Source organism: Montipora foliosa, chromosome 6, assembly GCF_036669935.1.
Source record: "Montipora foliosa isolate CH-2021 chromosome 6, ASM3666993v2, whole genome shotgun sequence".
In the NCBI taxonomy this organism is placed as follows: Eukaryota; Metazoa; Cnidaria; class Anthozoa; order Scleractinia; family Acroporidae; genus Montipora; species Montipora foliosa.
The window spans coordinates 53549597-53562983 of NC_090874.1; the positions used below are offsets into that span (position 1 = coordinate 53549597).

The 13387-nt window shown below is 39.4% G+C and overlaps 1 protein-coding gene across 1 annotated transcript in view; it reads left to right on the forward strand.

Moving 5' to 3' along the window:
* Nucleotides 1–12721, forward strand: part of LOC138005766 (EH domain-binding protein 1-like protein 1) — a 14169-nt gene extending 1448 nt beyond the window's left edge. The window contains exons 2-10 of the mRNA XM_068851947.1: nucleotides 2085–2142; nucleotides 3882–3977; nucleotides 5868–6052; nucleotides 8142–9883; nucleotides 10814–10897; nucleotides 11840–11971; nucleotides 12196–12292; nucleotides 12417–12490; nucleotides 12630–12721. Coding sequence (XP_068708048.1) covers nucleotides 2085–2142; nucleotides 3882–3977; nucleotides 5868–6052; nucleotides 8142–9883; nucleotides 10814–10897; nucleotides 11840–11971; nucleotides 12196–12292; nucleotides 12417–12490; nucleotides 12630–12721 — 2560 coding nt within the window. The remainder of the gene's footprint in view (nucleotides 1–2084; nucleotides 2143–3881; nucleotides 3978–5867; nucleotides 6053–8141; nucleotides 9884–10813; nucleotides 10898–11839; nucleotides 11972–12195; nucleotides 12293–12416; nucleotides 12491–12629) is intronic.
* Nucleotides 12722–13387: the final 666 nt, after the last annotated feature.

Sequence of the window (13387 nt, forward strand, 5' to 3'; positions counted from 1 at the left end):
TTAGGAATCCTCCGTTTTTACGGACATTCAGTCTAAAATTGCTAACAATCTGCTAAATGCTATTTACAACATATTTTTATTAAAAAGCCTTGCTGCTTCGAACACGCTCAAACATACCGTTTTAATCATCACTTCCACTTATTCTTATTCCTGGATAGCGTCCATCGAACGCGCCCTAAATAACAATTATGGCCATTAGCGCCAGATTTGGATATGAAGTGAATAAATCAGACCCGATACGAGCCTTGTAGCGTTGAGCGGTAGTGTGGTTATAAATCACTTCATATCCAACAAGGGCGAATGGAATAATTGTTTTAGTAAATTCTCAAACCGGGTTGTGCCGCCGATTTTTATTGTCCACAATTTTACAAAGCGTCCGGAAAGAGCATCTTGGCGCCTACGAATTTTCCATATGGAACCGTAAAATTTCGACTATTGCCTCTAGTCGGCGTTTTTTTAAAGTAGCCCAATCAAAAAACTAGAAATGCAAATAGTCGGGGCTGAAAATTTACCAAAATCAATAGACCTTGGTGGCTTGATTAGATTTTCCTCTTGGACGAGAATCACTTACCAGCGCCTTCTGACAAGCCAACCGTCGAGGTAAAGAACCGACAACCTACTCGGTGGTCTTCGAGCTACATGACGACAAACTAAATTTCGGGTTCTGACTTCTCGGCGACTTGGCCGGATATCTTTTTGAAATCTGTTCATATTTCTGAATGCTGGAACTATGAGCGCGCGCAATGTAGTTCGTAGAATTTATCATGTGGGCAACGTGGCATCCCCAATTGCAGAATCATAAGCAGTTTGGATGTGAGATTGAAACGCTGCGGCAAACTGGCTTCAGTAAATTCATAAGTTAAAAGGAAAAGGAAATCTAGCTCGGGAGTTTCAGCTTACATTTTCTGTGAATGCGCTAACTTGGAGTGTCGCAAAAATGCCTGGTAAGCTAAAACAGTAAAGAATTTTGAAAAACATTTAGCTTTTTTCCAAATCGCGCACATCACCTGCTGTGAAATGAAAATCCCCAAACAGTCTGGACTGGTCTCTTTCTCAGTGTGGGTTTGCCCCTTTAAAACAAGGTTTGAACGCATGTTGAGGGGAAGGGGGGTTCCATATTTAGATGACATTCTTCTGCTATCATCCTCATATAAGCGCATATTGTGTTTGCTCAAGAGCCACGAGGCTATGAGCCCACCTTTTATTTACAATAGCCCTTTTCACGGTCATTTTTTTTTTTTCATTTGCAATACAATGTAATCTAACGCGTATTCAAACCAATTAAGGAATAAAACTACAAAATAGCCCAAAAATGCCTCACAAACATGATAGATTATATTGTAATGCAAATGAGAAAAACTAACCGTGAAAAGGGCTATTCCAAATCACTCCTGGCCTTTTCCTATCCCTGTTGGCGCGCGAACTGACGGGAACGCTTTATTATTTCCCTTGTCACCTTTCGCATATCATCCAGGCCTCGAATGTTCAAAAAGTGGATAACCCTATCCAACGGGGCCCGGTTGTTCAAAAGCCGATTAGCGCTATTCCGAGATTAAGAATTAACCAAGGAGGTTATTCTCTACTCTCAAATGTTGTTCAATGCTGATATTCGGCAAACTTTACAGTAAAAGAAGCCAATCTTGAAAAACAAAAATCAGCAAAAAGAAACTTTCACCAAAAAGTTGAAAACATGAAACAAAACTTTACGCTAATCCTTGATTAACTTAATCGGCTTTCGAACAACCGTGCCCGGATAAATAGCTATCTAGCGGAAAAACACTAGCAAAGCAAATTGAGTTATCCAGTGGATAGTGATTTATCCAATAGATTTCTGGCAAATGGGGCCTGGGGTCTCCCAAACCAATCTATCCCAGTTTCCTTTACACTGTAAGTGAAAAAGTGTGCCAGGTACTTGGGCACGAAAAGAAAATCAAATATAGCGGACCATCCTTAGTGTTTCAGAAAAAGTCGTTGGAATTTTAATGCAAAATTGGATCAAAGTACATATTAAGGTATTTAAATAAATTATAACGCTCAGCACAATCACTCTGAAACTTAAGCTTATAAAAAGTCTTCTTTGGCAGGCACCCAGAAAAATTGGTGATTGTTTGGAACAAAGATGACAAAAATTGCCGCACTAAGGTATGTTTTTTCGTTCCTTTTTTTCACTTCTTGTTCCTGAACGAGTCTTTTAGTAGCTCAAAAATTAGGGACTGTAGTGGGAGTTATCTACCCATATCTGGCCATATGAATTCAAATTATTGATAAGCTTAAGTTTGTTTTTGACGTGAATAAAGAAACCTACAACGTAGCAGGTAAGCTTAATTGTGACAACCTGGTACAGGCTTGTAAACCTGGCCCCTTGTTTGGCTACACAATAAAGTTTGTTTCGTGCATTGAAAACGCTCTGCAAAACTACAAACTACATTCATGTTCTTTTTCTCAATTAAAATTACAAGTGAACAGTTCTATTTATTCGTAGTTTTTTCTTGCATTATGCACACACTGTGGGACAATACAGTATGGTGTCCTTGGTCCGCGACTTTTCCGAACATGATGTTATATTTCCTCGTTAACTAAAATACCACCAAAAACAAATTTGTCAGATGATTTCTTGATTATTCTTCTTTCACATGAGCAAATTTCGGCTTTCCTAATAGAGCGGTTTTCAATTGAGTGTCGAAAGTAATAAGCGGATTGCATTGGTTTTGTATTACTTCACTCAGTGATTGGTTCAAAGTTCTCGCGTCACTTTTTCAACCAATCAGAAGTGAAACCAAAACCAATCGTGGCTCGCGCGTAAACATTTTCCCGCGCTTTGTGTCGGCTACATGAAATTACTTCGAGTCTTGATTGGTTTACTGGATTGTCTCCGTCCTTTTTGATTGGCCAGTTAAGGTAATTACTTTGGTTTTTGTTTTACGATACTCAATTGAAACTCGCTCTATCGGTGATTGTGTGTTAATTTGTCTTTCTAGAAAGTCTTTGCTTTTGCGGCTGTGTAAATATAAAACCAACGGGAACACGTGTCTATTTGCAAAAACTAATTTCTGCGGCTGGGAACGAATTTGCTACAGAGTTTTACCTTCGATAAATGGAAAAAGGTCTTTGTCTTAACTGAATATTTTCAAAATCTTCCTTATACATGTTTAAGAAAGGGTTACCTTCTTTTGTATGTCTAGGATACCTCTACGGTCATATAATGAAACGGGAGCTTGTGTTGGGAGACGGTCAACTGAAAATAAAAGCAGATTCTATACTCACAACGACATCCAATACGACTATAGCTGAGATGTATCAAGGATAATAAAGAATAAATAAACTTTCATGTTCGCACAGAAATTATCGGGTTTCACAGTATTTTTTTTTTTTTGGGCTGCTTACATGATTCGCGGACCAAGGACCAAATTCGCGGACGAAGGGCTCGCGATTATGTTCACATTTTTTCGAATTACAAGAGAAACATTTCAGTTTGGAACTTGCCAATTTTAATATAAACGCAAGAAACGAAAAGGCTATCTTCAGGGAAAATTTAAAGTTCGTGGCGTTTTGATTCAAGTAAGATGTTCAAGATTATCCTTTTTTCTCGCGGACCACGGACACCATACTGTAGCTATTCATAAGGCTTTTTGTTAAAATGTCAAAATTGGAATTTTTCTCGTTATATAACCTCTAAGAAAGCTCAGTACCATTAGTTGCAGAAGGAGAACTGCATTCATCTTTGCGGGCAGGTTACTACACTTACCAATATAAAGCTTCCTTCATTTTGCAAATTTTGCAAATAATATATCCTGTCATGTTCTGTTATTCTGCACATGTAGATTTAATTGGATGTTTGCCGGAGAGTAATAAATGTATTTTACATGACTGTTTCTTCGTAGCCCGTCCCTTGGCAGCCTGGATGCAACAATCCCGTTCGTGGAATTCATGTTTGGCCAGAGCCAGATCCAGTTACCCTTAAAACAACTATGTACAAGGTAAGTTTGAAGATCCAATTTCATGCCGATAGGAACACTGTTCTTAACCCATAGACTCCTCATGTGCCCTAGGACGCCCCATGCCCTCAGGAATACCTTAAATATTCTGGCGTTTAGACAGAATGATATCTGTGAAGTCTCACTCCCAGAGGTAAAATGGGTTAAGTTTCTTGGAGTGTAGATAACGTTGACTTTCACTCTACAAAACGAGAACTGTGATTGGTTCATTCTTGGTCACCTGCCCCTGATCAAACTCAAATGTATCCCGACCAGGATACAATTCCGCAGTTGTTGCCCGCTCTGGAAGTTTTGCTGCGATTGTTGAAGGAAAAGTTAAATATATATAAAACAAAGCACTTAATGTATGGTCCCTCGGAAAACTATAGTTAGGTATGTTTTTCTGATCCTGATCCTATGGAGTCCTGATCAATGCTTCCCTCGGCTTCGTCTCGGGAAACGTTGGGACAGGACTCTCGGGAAAACAAAACTAACTGTTTCCCTCGAGACCATACATTAAGTGTATATTATTTGCTCGTTAATAATCAAGTTGTTTGTTGAAGTTTCTTCTTGTCAATGGGGAAGGGGGGGGGGGGGTGGGGGGTGGGGCGTTTGAGGTGTGAATGGGTGTGAATTCAGTCAAAACCCATATCCGCCACTAACCTATTGACTCCTTAGAGTAACACTTAATAGATTTTACTCTACCTAACGCCAGACGATTTGACTCGGCAATGGGAGGTGTCCTACCTAGGGCGTTTGAAGTGTGAATGGGTTAAAATTAATTTGAAGTTGTAGTTGGAGTTGTTCCTTTGCAGAGGAAAAATCTTGAAAGTTGAGAATGTAATTATCTAAATAATGGCAAATGAATTAAATTTTCACATGGTTTGGGCTAACTCTGATTCAACGAATAATGAATGTAACTGACAAAGTTGGATTCAAACCCGGGGAGGGGGGGGGGACTCCCATATGAAACAGACGGGGATGCTCGTCGTCTCGCTTAGGGGTGTAAATTTTGGATTTTGGTCTCGCTTAAGGTGTTCCGGGCAAAGCGCCAATATTTTAAGCCGTCAAGGTCTCGTTTAAGGTTCCGCAAAGAAACACAGAATTACGCGAAGAGAAACAGAAATCAATTTTTCTTTTTAATTTGTTTTTAGGGGTCAAAACTTCCTTAAGGTACGCCCAATCTCCTTTACGGGTCACAAAAGCTTGAGCCACGCCCAGATGGTCTCCTTTAGGAATTAAATTCAAAATTTCCGACGAGCTTTCCCGTCTGTTCCATATGGGAGTCCCCCCCCCCCCCCCCCCCATGGAGGATTCAAGACTCAACGCCTTGTCACTCACTTCATCAAGGGTGATCTTCAAAATATATTTAACCCATTGACTCCTGGGAGTGAGACTTAACAGATTTTACTCAGTCTAACCCCAGACAATTTTACTCAATTGGGGCATCCTGGTGCGTTTGAGGTGCCAATGGGTTAATCCCCAAGGTCATATCTAGTGTAATTTAGGATTGGAAAGTTTCATTTGGTACCATACTCCAATAGTGTTAATGTAATGAGGGTGAGACTAGTTTCCTAGAAACGGTGAGTGATCCTGAGACTATAACCTTTAACAATTTCCTAACACATGGCCCGCACATGGTAAGCTAATATTCTCAATTTGTGCTACCTTTCAAAGTCCTATGCAATTACCAGATGACTTTGTTTAATGCAGATCACAAATGTTATTGTGCTTATAGAACCCTCAGAGAGAGGGAACATATCAAGACTGTCAATGGCAGATACAAATAAAAGATGTAAGTTTACCAAATTTGAAACTGATTACTGGACAAGTATTTTTTGGTTCATCACTACTGAAATAATCAGGTTTGTTTGTTTTCTGTCGTCATTTCAGGAGACCAAAAAAGGACAAAGAAAAGTCATTGCAACTGGGTCCTTTGACCTGGACAATTACATTACAAGTGATGAAGAACACAGCTTTGAAATCACAGTTACTCTTATTTCATCAAATAAGAACATCTTGACAGGCTCCATTGAATTCCAGCTTACGTCTGTGATGCTAGAAGATGGAGTCCCATAGTAAGTATTCACTAAAATATTTGTTATATTGATGATCATGATGATGATGACCAGTAAGAGAGTGACACTGACAATATGTTTATGGGAGTACTCTGCCATTCTTTATTGAACTGAACATCCGCTGTATTTGTGAAGAGAACCCCCAAAACACATGGTATTGTGGGCCAGGCCAGGCCCAGGAGAAAATTGTCAGTTGAAAACGTGTAACCACATTTCATTTCATTTTATTTTTTTATTTTCATAATATGCCTCTCAACTTCATTTTTAACAAAAGGACATAACCTCTTACTAACGGAATGGTAGAGCCGCACTGGGCAATATAGGCCCGAGGTCCTGGTGGTATGGACTGGGCGCAGAAAGGTCCGTACCAAAACGACCATGGGTCAATATTCCCCAGTACGGTTCCAAGAAACTGAGGTTAGTAAGTTTTAGTTAAGTAAGTGTTGTTAGAAAGCTTCTCTGTTTGGTGAATGTTCATAATCTTCGTCTTCCATCAGCAAACTTTGACCTTTCAGATGTCAAACTAAATTCCGCTTCCTATTATAATTATACTGTTGTGATGAAGAAATCCGCTTTTTCAAAACCTTTTGTGTTTCACTCAACTTGAATTTCCCGGGAGAGAGGAAAAAATATGGAAACACACCGTTTCCATGGTTATGGTCCTGACTGAAACCAGCCAACCGGAGTGCTCCATTTAGCCTGAGAATTGCACGCTTAATGATGTAATAATTATTTTTCATCTACCATTATTTTAAAAACTCAAAACCAGATTACATTGTACATGCTTCGACGATAAATGGCATAATAATTTCAATTTTAAACAGATAAATCTTCTACATCCATTTTACCTTCATCATTAATTAACCCATTGACCCCTGGGAGTGAAACTTAACAGATTTTACTGTGTCTCAGGAGCCCGAGGAGTCAATGGGTTAAACATTAGTAGTAGGTACCGTATTCACTCGAATAGACGCCGCGGCGGTTAATATTTCATTTTTCGCGATCCAGCTGCGGCGTTTATTCGTGGGCGGCGTTTATTCAAAAATCACTTTATTCAGCAAGGTAATTGCTAAATATCGTACTGCATATGGTAACAAATGAATGAAGGGGTAGTTTCTAAAGAAACTGTGGTGCTGCGTCGGTGGGGAAGTAGTATACAAAAATTTGGTTTTATCAACGGAGTTGATAATGTAAATTTAATCTGGAACAAAAATTCATCTTTCAAATCGGCACCCTTAATCCTCACGGTATTAACGAACGCTTTTCATTTAACTAATATATTCCTATTTTTCACGTTGCCATGTTACCACCAATAGCGTAGCTCCTACTCTACTATAAAAACTACACGTAACCCATAATCCCTCGATTCGCTCTGACGAAGGGCTAACGCTCGAAACGTCAGCTTTTAGAATCTCTGTACGGTGGCCAATTTACATTATCAACTCCGTTGATAAAACCAAATTTTGTATATATATGGTAACAGTTTTTACTAGGTAACAGTAACAAACTTTGTGCACGAGTCACTGGAAAGAGAAAGAGAGAAGTCGGCCGTGTAGTATCAGCGAAGTTCTCTGCATTAACAGCAGAATTACGCGTTGCAAAAATTCTTGAAAGAGAACTTAACACAAGAGCAAAAAAGTACAGTCAATTTGAACTAAAAAATGTTCTAAAAGAAAATAAATCTCCATTGCTGGTTTAAACTTGAAATAGACTTTTCTTTAATAATTATTATAAATCATTATTTCCTCAAAAAACGCCGCACCGTAGACGTCGGCGGCGTCTGTTCGGGGGCGGCGTCTATTAATAGTTTGTTAGTCAGTTGTTCGAAGGGTGGATACGCCATCCACTGGATAAATCACTATCCACTGGATAACTCAATTGGTTTTGCTAATGTTTATCCGCTGGATAGTGATTTATCCGGTGGGTAGTGTTTTCATGCACCTTTTGAACAACCGAGGCCAGATTTCTTAATTTAAAACAAAGCATTTTGCATGGTTTTTGTCTTTTCTTTCATTTTTTGTTTAAAAATTAAGGTTTTATTTACCTCAATTTGTTTGTCTCGTGCATTTTAACGTGCTTCTCATTTCAGTCGCAGTAAAGAGGAAGAACTGAAAGAATACTTGAGGGAAGCTATAAAATCTTCCTCGTATGTGAAAAATGTCAGCAAACAAAATAAAGTTGGCCGTGGAAAGGCTTCCCCTGAAAGTAGCAAGCTTGGTTCTTCGGAGGAAATTTCCAAGCCACAGAAAAATAATTTGCAGGGTGCAGGAGCCATTAAGCCAACAGTTACTAATAGTTCAACCAACAGTGGCAAGAATGTTGCCCGCCAGAGTGAATCTCATGAGAGGAAGGCTTGTGCACCAGCAAGTAGACTATTGGAACACAGAGCTCAGCCACATGAAAGGAAGAGGGCAGCTTACGAGACCAGGAATAATGGTGGACCGAAAAAGCCGCAGAGGAAGCGCGCTCCACCACCACCAATCCCACCTAGGCCAGAGCGACTTGCACCAAGGAATCTGTCGCAAGTGGCACCTGTGCCAGGCAATAAGAAGAAGAATTCTGTTGAAATGAAGAACTCACCAGCACAGAGGGGTGAGGAACAGCAACCCAAAGGCAGTGATACCAGTCCTTGTTCAATAAGAAGGAAGGGGAAGAGGAAACCCAAGAACAACTACCCAGATGAACTCAACCCTTTTGCAGAAAGCTCTCCTGTAGAAGAACAATTAAAAAAAGTATCTTCTGAAGATGTGTCAAATGGCGAGGAAACTCCCTTGCCAGACACAGCAAGGGCTGATGTCAAAGAGGACGCTTTGCCACACAAACATAAAAGAAAAACCCGTAGAGGGGGAAGAAAAAACAGGAAGAAGTACCCTAAGGAACTAAACCCTTTTGAGAGAAGTTCAGTGGAGGACCTGTCAAGTTTGTCTCCAGAAGAGGCTGTTGGTAAAGAACCTTCTTTGGAAGATGCATCTGTAACTGTTAAAAAAGGAAAGTCTTTGCTTCCCAAGAATAAGGAGACACAGAAAAATGATTATCCAAAAATGTTAAACCCATTTTGTGACAGCGCTAGCTCTGATGATGAAGAAGTTAGCTCTTGCAAGACAACTTATATGGAAAATGCTTGCAGTGCTTCTTCAAAACTGGACAGCAAGGAAAGGGGTTTGTGTCTTGAAGTCTCTTCTGTAGGACCACAGTGTAACAAAGAACAAGAACCCAATATAGCAAAAGGAATTAAACCAAATGGTGTGGACACTTGTAAAAGTGAAAAAACCAGGAAGGAGGAAGATAACATCAAGGATGAAAATGCTGAGTTAAAGGAGGCAAAAAGATCAGATGAAGAAGAAACCAAAGTGCAAGAAAGCAATGCAGAAAATGGAATTGAACCATGTGATACGGACCTCTGTAAATGTGAAGAAACTTGGAAGAAGGAAGATAACATGAAGGATGAAAATGCTGCAGTAAAGGAAGCAAAAACATCAGATGAAGAAGAAACAGATACCAAAGATGTGACTGATTATTCATCACAAATGAAACCTGAAGGGGCTGGCCACCTCCTTGGTGCTGAAGCTGTTGATGCCACTGTTAAAGGACGTTTAGTGGTTGATAAACGCCCTGTAAGATCCGAGACAGTTTCTCTTGAACACGAGAAAGTTATGGCTAACCCAGAAGAACAAACTTTGAAGGCTGATGCAAAGCAAACAAGCTTCGACAAAGATTTGTGCTGTGAGGAAGCTGAATGTGTTGTCAATTCTGGTGAAGGTACTTCTGGAGCATCTGCTGAATCCCAAGACATTGAGGGAGAGCAGCAACCCATCTCACATCTTGACAAAGGTGAGAAAGCTATGAACTGCAATGGATTTGGAACTTATGTTGTTGGTTAAGAACATTCCAAAAGATGGGCCAAGTGATCACCTTTAACGGGATTAACAACTTTACGCAATGTAAGCTTGTGAGTGAGTGAAGACTAACCATGTTAGTGAGACTTAATCAGGGCTTCTTGGGAAATGGTACTTTATACACTCTTCTGATTGGCTTTGTTCACTTTTAAAATTGACTAGTATGTGATTCACATAAGAGCAGAATGTTCGTAATAAAAATGGCTTCATTCACACTACGCAGTAAGAAATTAGTTATATCAGCACAATAACCTTATTCCGTTCAGACAGTAAAATCTCGTTGACTATCTTTCTCGACAGAAGGAAACTGTCAGTTTGAGATTGGTTCCCTCCAGTCAAGTCTAATGCAGTTGTGAGGTGCTTGACTCATTGATTCCTGGGAGTGAGACTTAACAGATTTTACTCTGTCTAATGCCAGACAATTTTGCTTGTCCACTGGGGGCATCCTAAGACGTTTGAGGTGTCAATGGGGGAAGTAATTAAATTAAGCAGCTAAAAACTATCCCCCCTCCACCAACACCAACATTTCCCCCTTTGGGAGTGAGACAGATTTCACTTTGGAGCTCTCTAATGCCAGACGATTTTACTCGTCAACTGGGGGCTTCCTAGGGCATTTGAGGTGTCAATGAAAATAGAAAACTTAATCACAACCTTCAAAATAAAAATTGAGCCATTTCATACCGCACCTCTTATTAGAAGGTCAAACACCTTTGCATTTTTTTGTCCCAATGAGACTCCAGGATTCACCTAATTAAGCAACCCATTGCAAGTTATGTAGAATATGAACCTGAGAAATGATTTTCTAAAGCATCCTGGATCATTAAAAAAAAGTTGACCTGTAGATTTCTCCTTTTCTTTCCCAAAGCTGCCAGTTTGATGAGAAAATTGCCACCAAAGCCTCCTCGACAAAACGTGCGTAGAAAGAGGGCTGCCATCACAAGTAGCAAATGTGAGTTGAACTTGGATATTATCGTTCATAACATCCTAACAACCAAGAGGACCTGTAGCTTTCATTTGAATGTTAATTGACACTGAAGAAATTCATCCACAGACGTACATGTACATGTAAATGTTAAAACAATCAAACATAGTTTCAGGCTTCTGGACTTGAAATTAATGCAACTTAAAAAGTTACGATTCAAGACCTGAAGTTTTGAAATGCCTGTCTCGAGAGTGTCTTCCCCAGGGGAAGAAGGCATGAATGTCAAACAATTGGGTCTTGAATTGTAACTTTTCAAGCTGGAGTTGCATGAAACTGTGTTGATTGTTCACCAGGTTACTTTGTGAATGGTTATGTGAACTGTAATCTACCTCATGTTAGAACAAGCTCAGTAGCTTTTATTTCAAGGGTGGTAGGAAAGGAAAGGAATTTAAGAAATTAGGAACTTAACTTTAAGTGCCTAGTCGTTCTAGCACTGGAGCGGTAATTGGGGACCCTGTAATCTGCAATTAACAATTAACGCAAATCCCGTCAAATGTTGTTTTATTGAGGAGAGGGGAAAACCGGAGTACCCAGAGAAAAATCTCTTGGTGCAGAGTAAAGAACCAACAAACTCAACCCGCATATGACGTCGAGTCTGGGAATCGAACCCGGGATACATTGGTGAGAGGAGATTGCTCTTACCACTGCGCCATCCCTGCACCCCACAGACAGTTCAGGAGATGCATTGTAACTCGCCGACTTAACAGTTTAAATCACCATGTATAGCATTATAAACAGCACCACTCTGGAAAATACAGCACAATAGCTTTGCACTTTTCTGAAGTCAGTTTTGATCAAGCTTGGTTACAATATTATATTACTCGCAAAAAGCTACTGTTAGGCGACAGAAGTTGCGATTGATAGTATTTTAAATTTCTCCTGATTTATTGTGGCGCTATTTCTCAACAGTGTTCAAAAGCCGTTTGGAGATCTCAGCTTATGTTGCAGAAGAAAAGTTCACCCTGGATCAAGAAATTGATTCCTTGGGTAATGTCATTTTCACAGTCGAGAAAGAGTTACACGATGCAATGAAATTTGCAGGTCAGTGAAGTGTAGATACATAATATGACATTTATTATTTTTTTCTGATGTATTTTTATTGGCTAAAGAGTTGCTGAGTGCTGTCGTGATCAAGACAAATCAAATTTTTATAGGCCCCCGCTTTATTATTTTTCATTTGTTATCGGTTCAGATAATTTTAAAAAGACATTCGGAAAGCACTGCTCAATCTGGTAATCCTTACCACATTACAATTGCTTTTTTAGAATGTCAGGAGGAATGCATTGGCTTGAAACAAGACTGGCTCAGTTTGAATAAGTACCTGGATCAGCTTAATGCAAGGAAACAAAACCTTGAAATTCTGTAAGTTCTGTTAAAAAAGAAAAAAAACTTGCAAATGATAACTAAAATGACTTACTGGTTAATGGAGGAATAACATTAGTTCTATATCCATACCTCTTTGACAATGATTCCTTCGTAATTTTAGTGAGCTGTCTGATAATGTTGAACAAATTGTTGACATGCTGAAGGCAGAGCTACAATTGCTGTTTGAGATGGAAGGTGAGTGGAGTGAGTTAATTAAATCTCTTACCTTGCTCCAAATCTTGGCAGATAAAGCAATTAAGCTGAAGACTGAAGCATCACTAGCCTTGGCTCTACAATTAGTTTACATGATTTGTATTGTTTTGTTTGTTTTTAGACTGGCGTAAATGTGATCGTCAGAAAGCTCAAGAGGCCAATCTTCTCAGCCTTGTGCTCTCCCTTGATACCAAGAGGCGAGTGAACTATTGAACTGATAAGGTTGGTGTCAAACTTATGAAATCATAGATAGATAATCACATAAGAACTCAGTCCCCTTGAAGGCACAATTTCAACAAAAAGGACAAACATTAAGTAGCTGATTTTGAAATCCAAACTGGCAGAGGAGTTCAAGCCAGTTTGCTACGTTTAATAATATTATTTTCAAGTTCAGCAGAGGACAATTTGTCAGGCCTAATACTACCTACCTAGCTGACAAGTCTTAAAACAGTCCCAGCACAAAGTCAGAGTTCTTTTGTCAAAACCACTTATCATACTCTGTCTTAAAGAACTAAAAGCACTTCGAGTTTGAAATGTTGTGAAACCTACTTACAGACTTTGCAAACCTGGTTTTTTCCATACCAAACACTTTTCATCTTGTGTTGACGAAAACAATTTCATAAAGATCAGAAGCATCATAAAAAGAGAAAATTAAAAACAATGCTAGGATTATCATAACAGACATTACTGCTGCATGCAGATTGCACCTTAAGAGTGCAGTTGTAGTGACCCTTCCATAATTACGGGCCTTTAGATTCTAGGACGAGGTCGAGAACGAGTACGATATTTGACTGCCCGCTTTTAGCGAAAATACTTAGAACATTTATAACCCGGACGATTAATTTACTCTTTGTTAGCAGCATAGGTTCCTCAGTTATT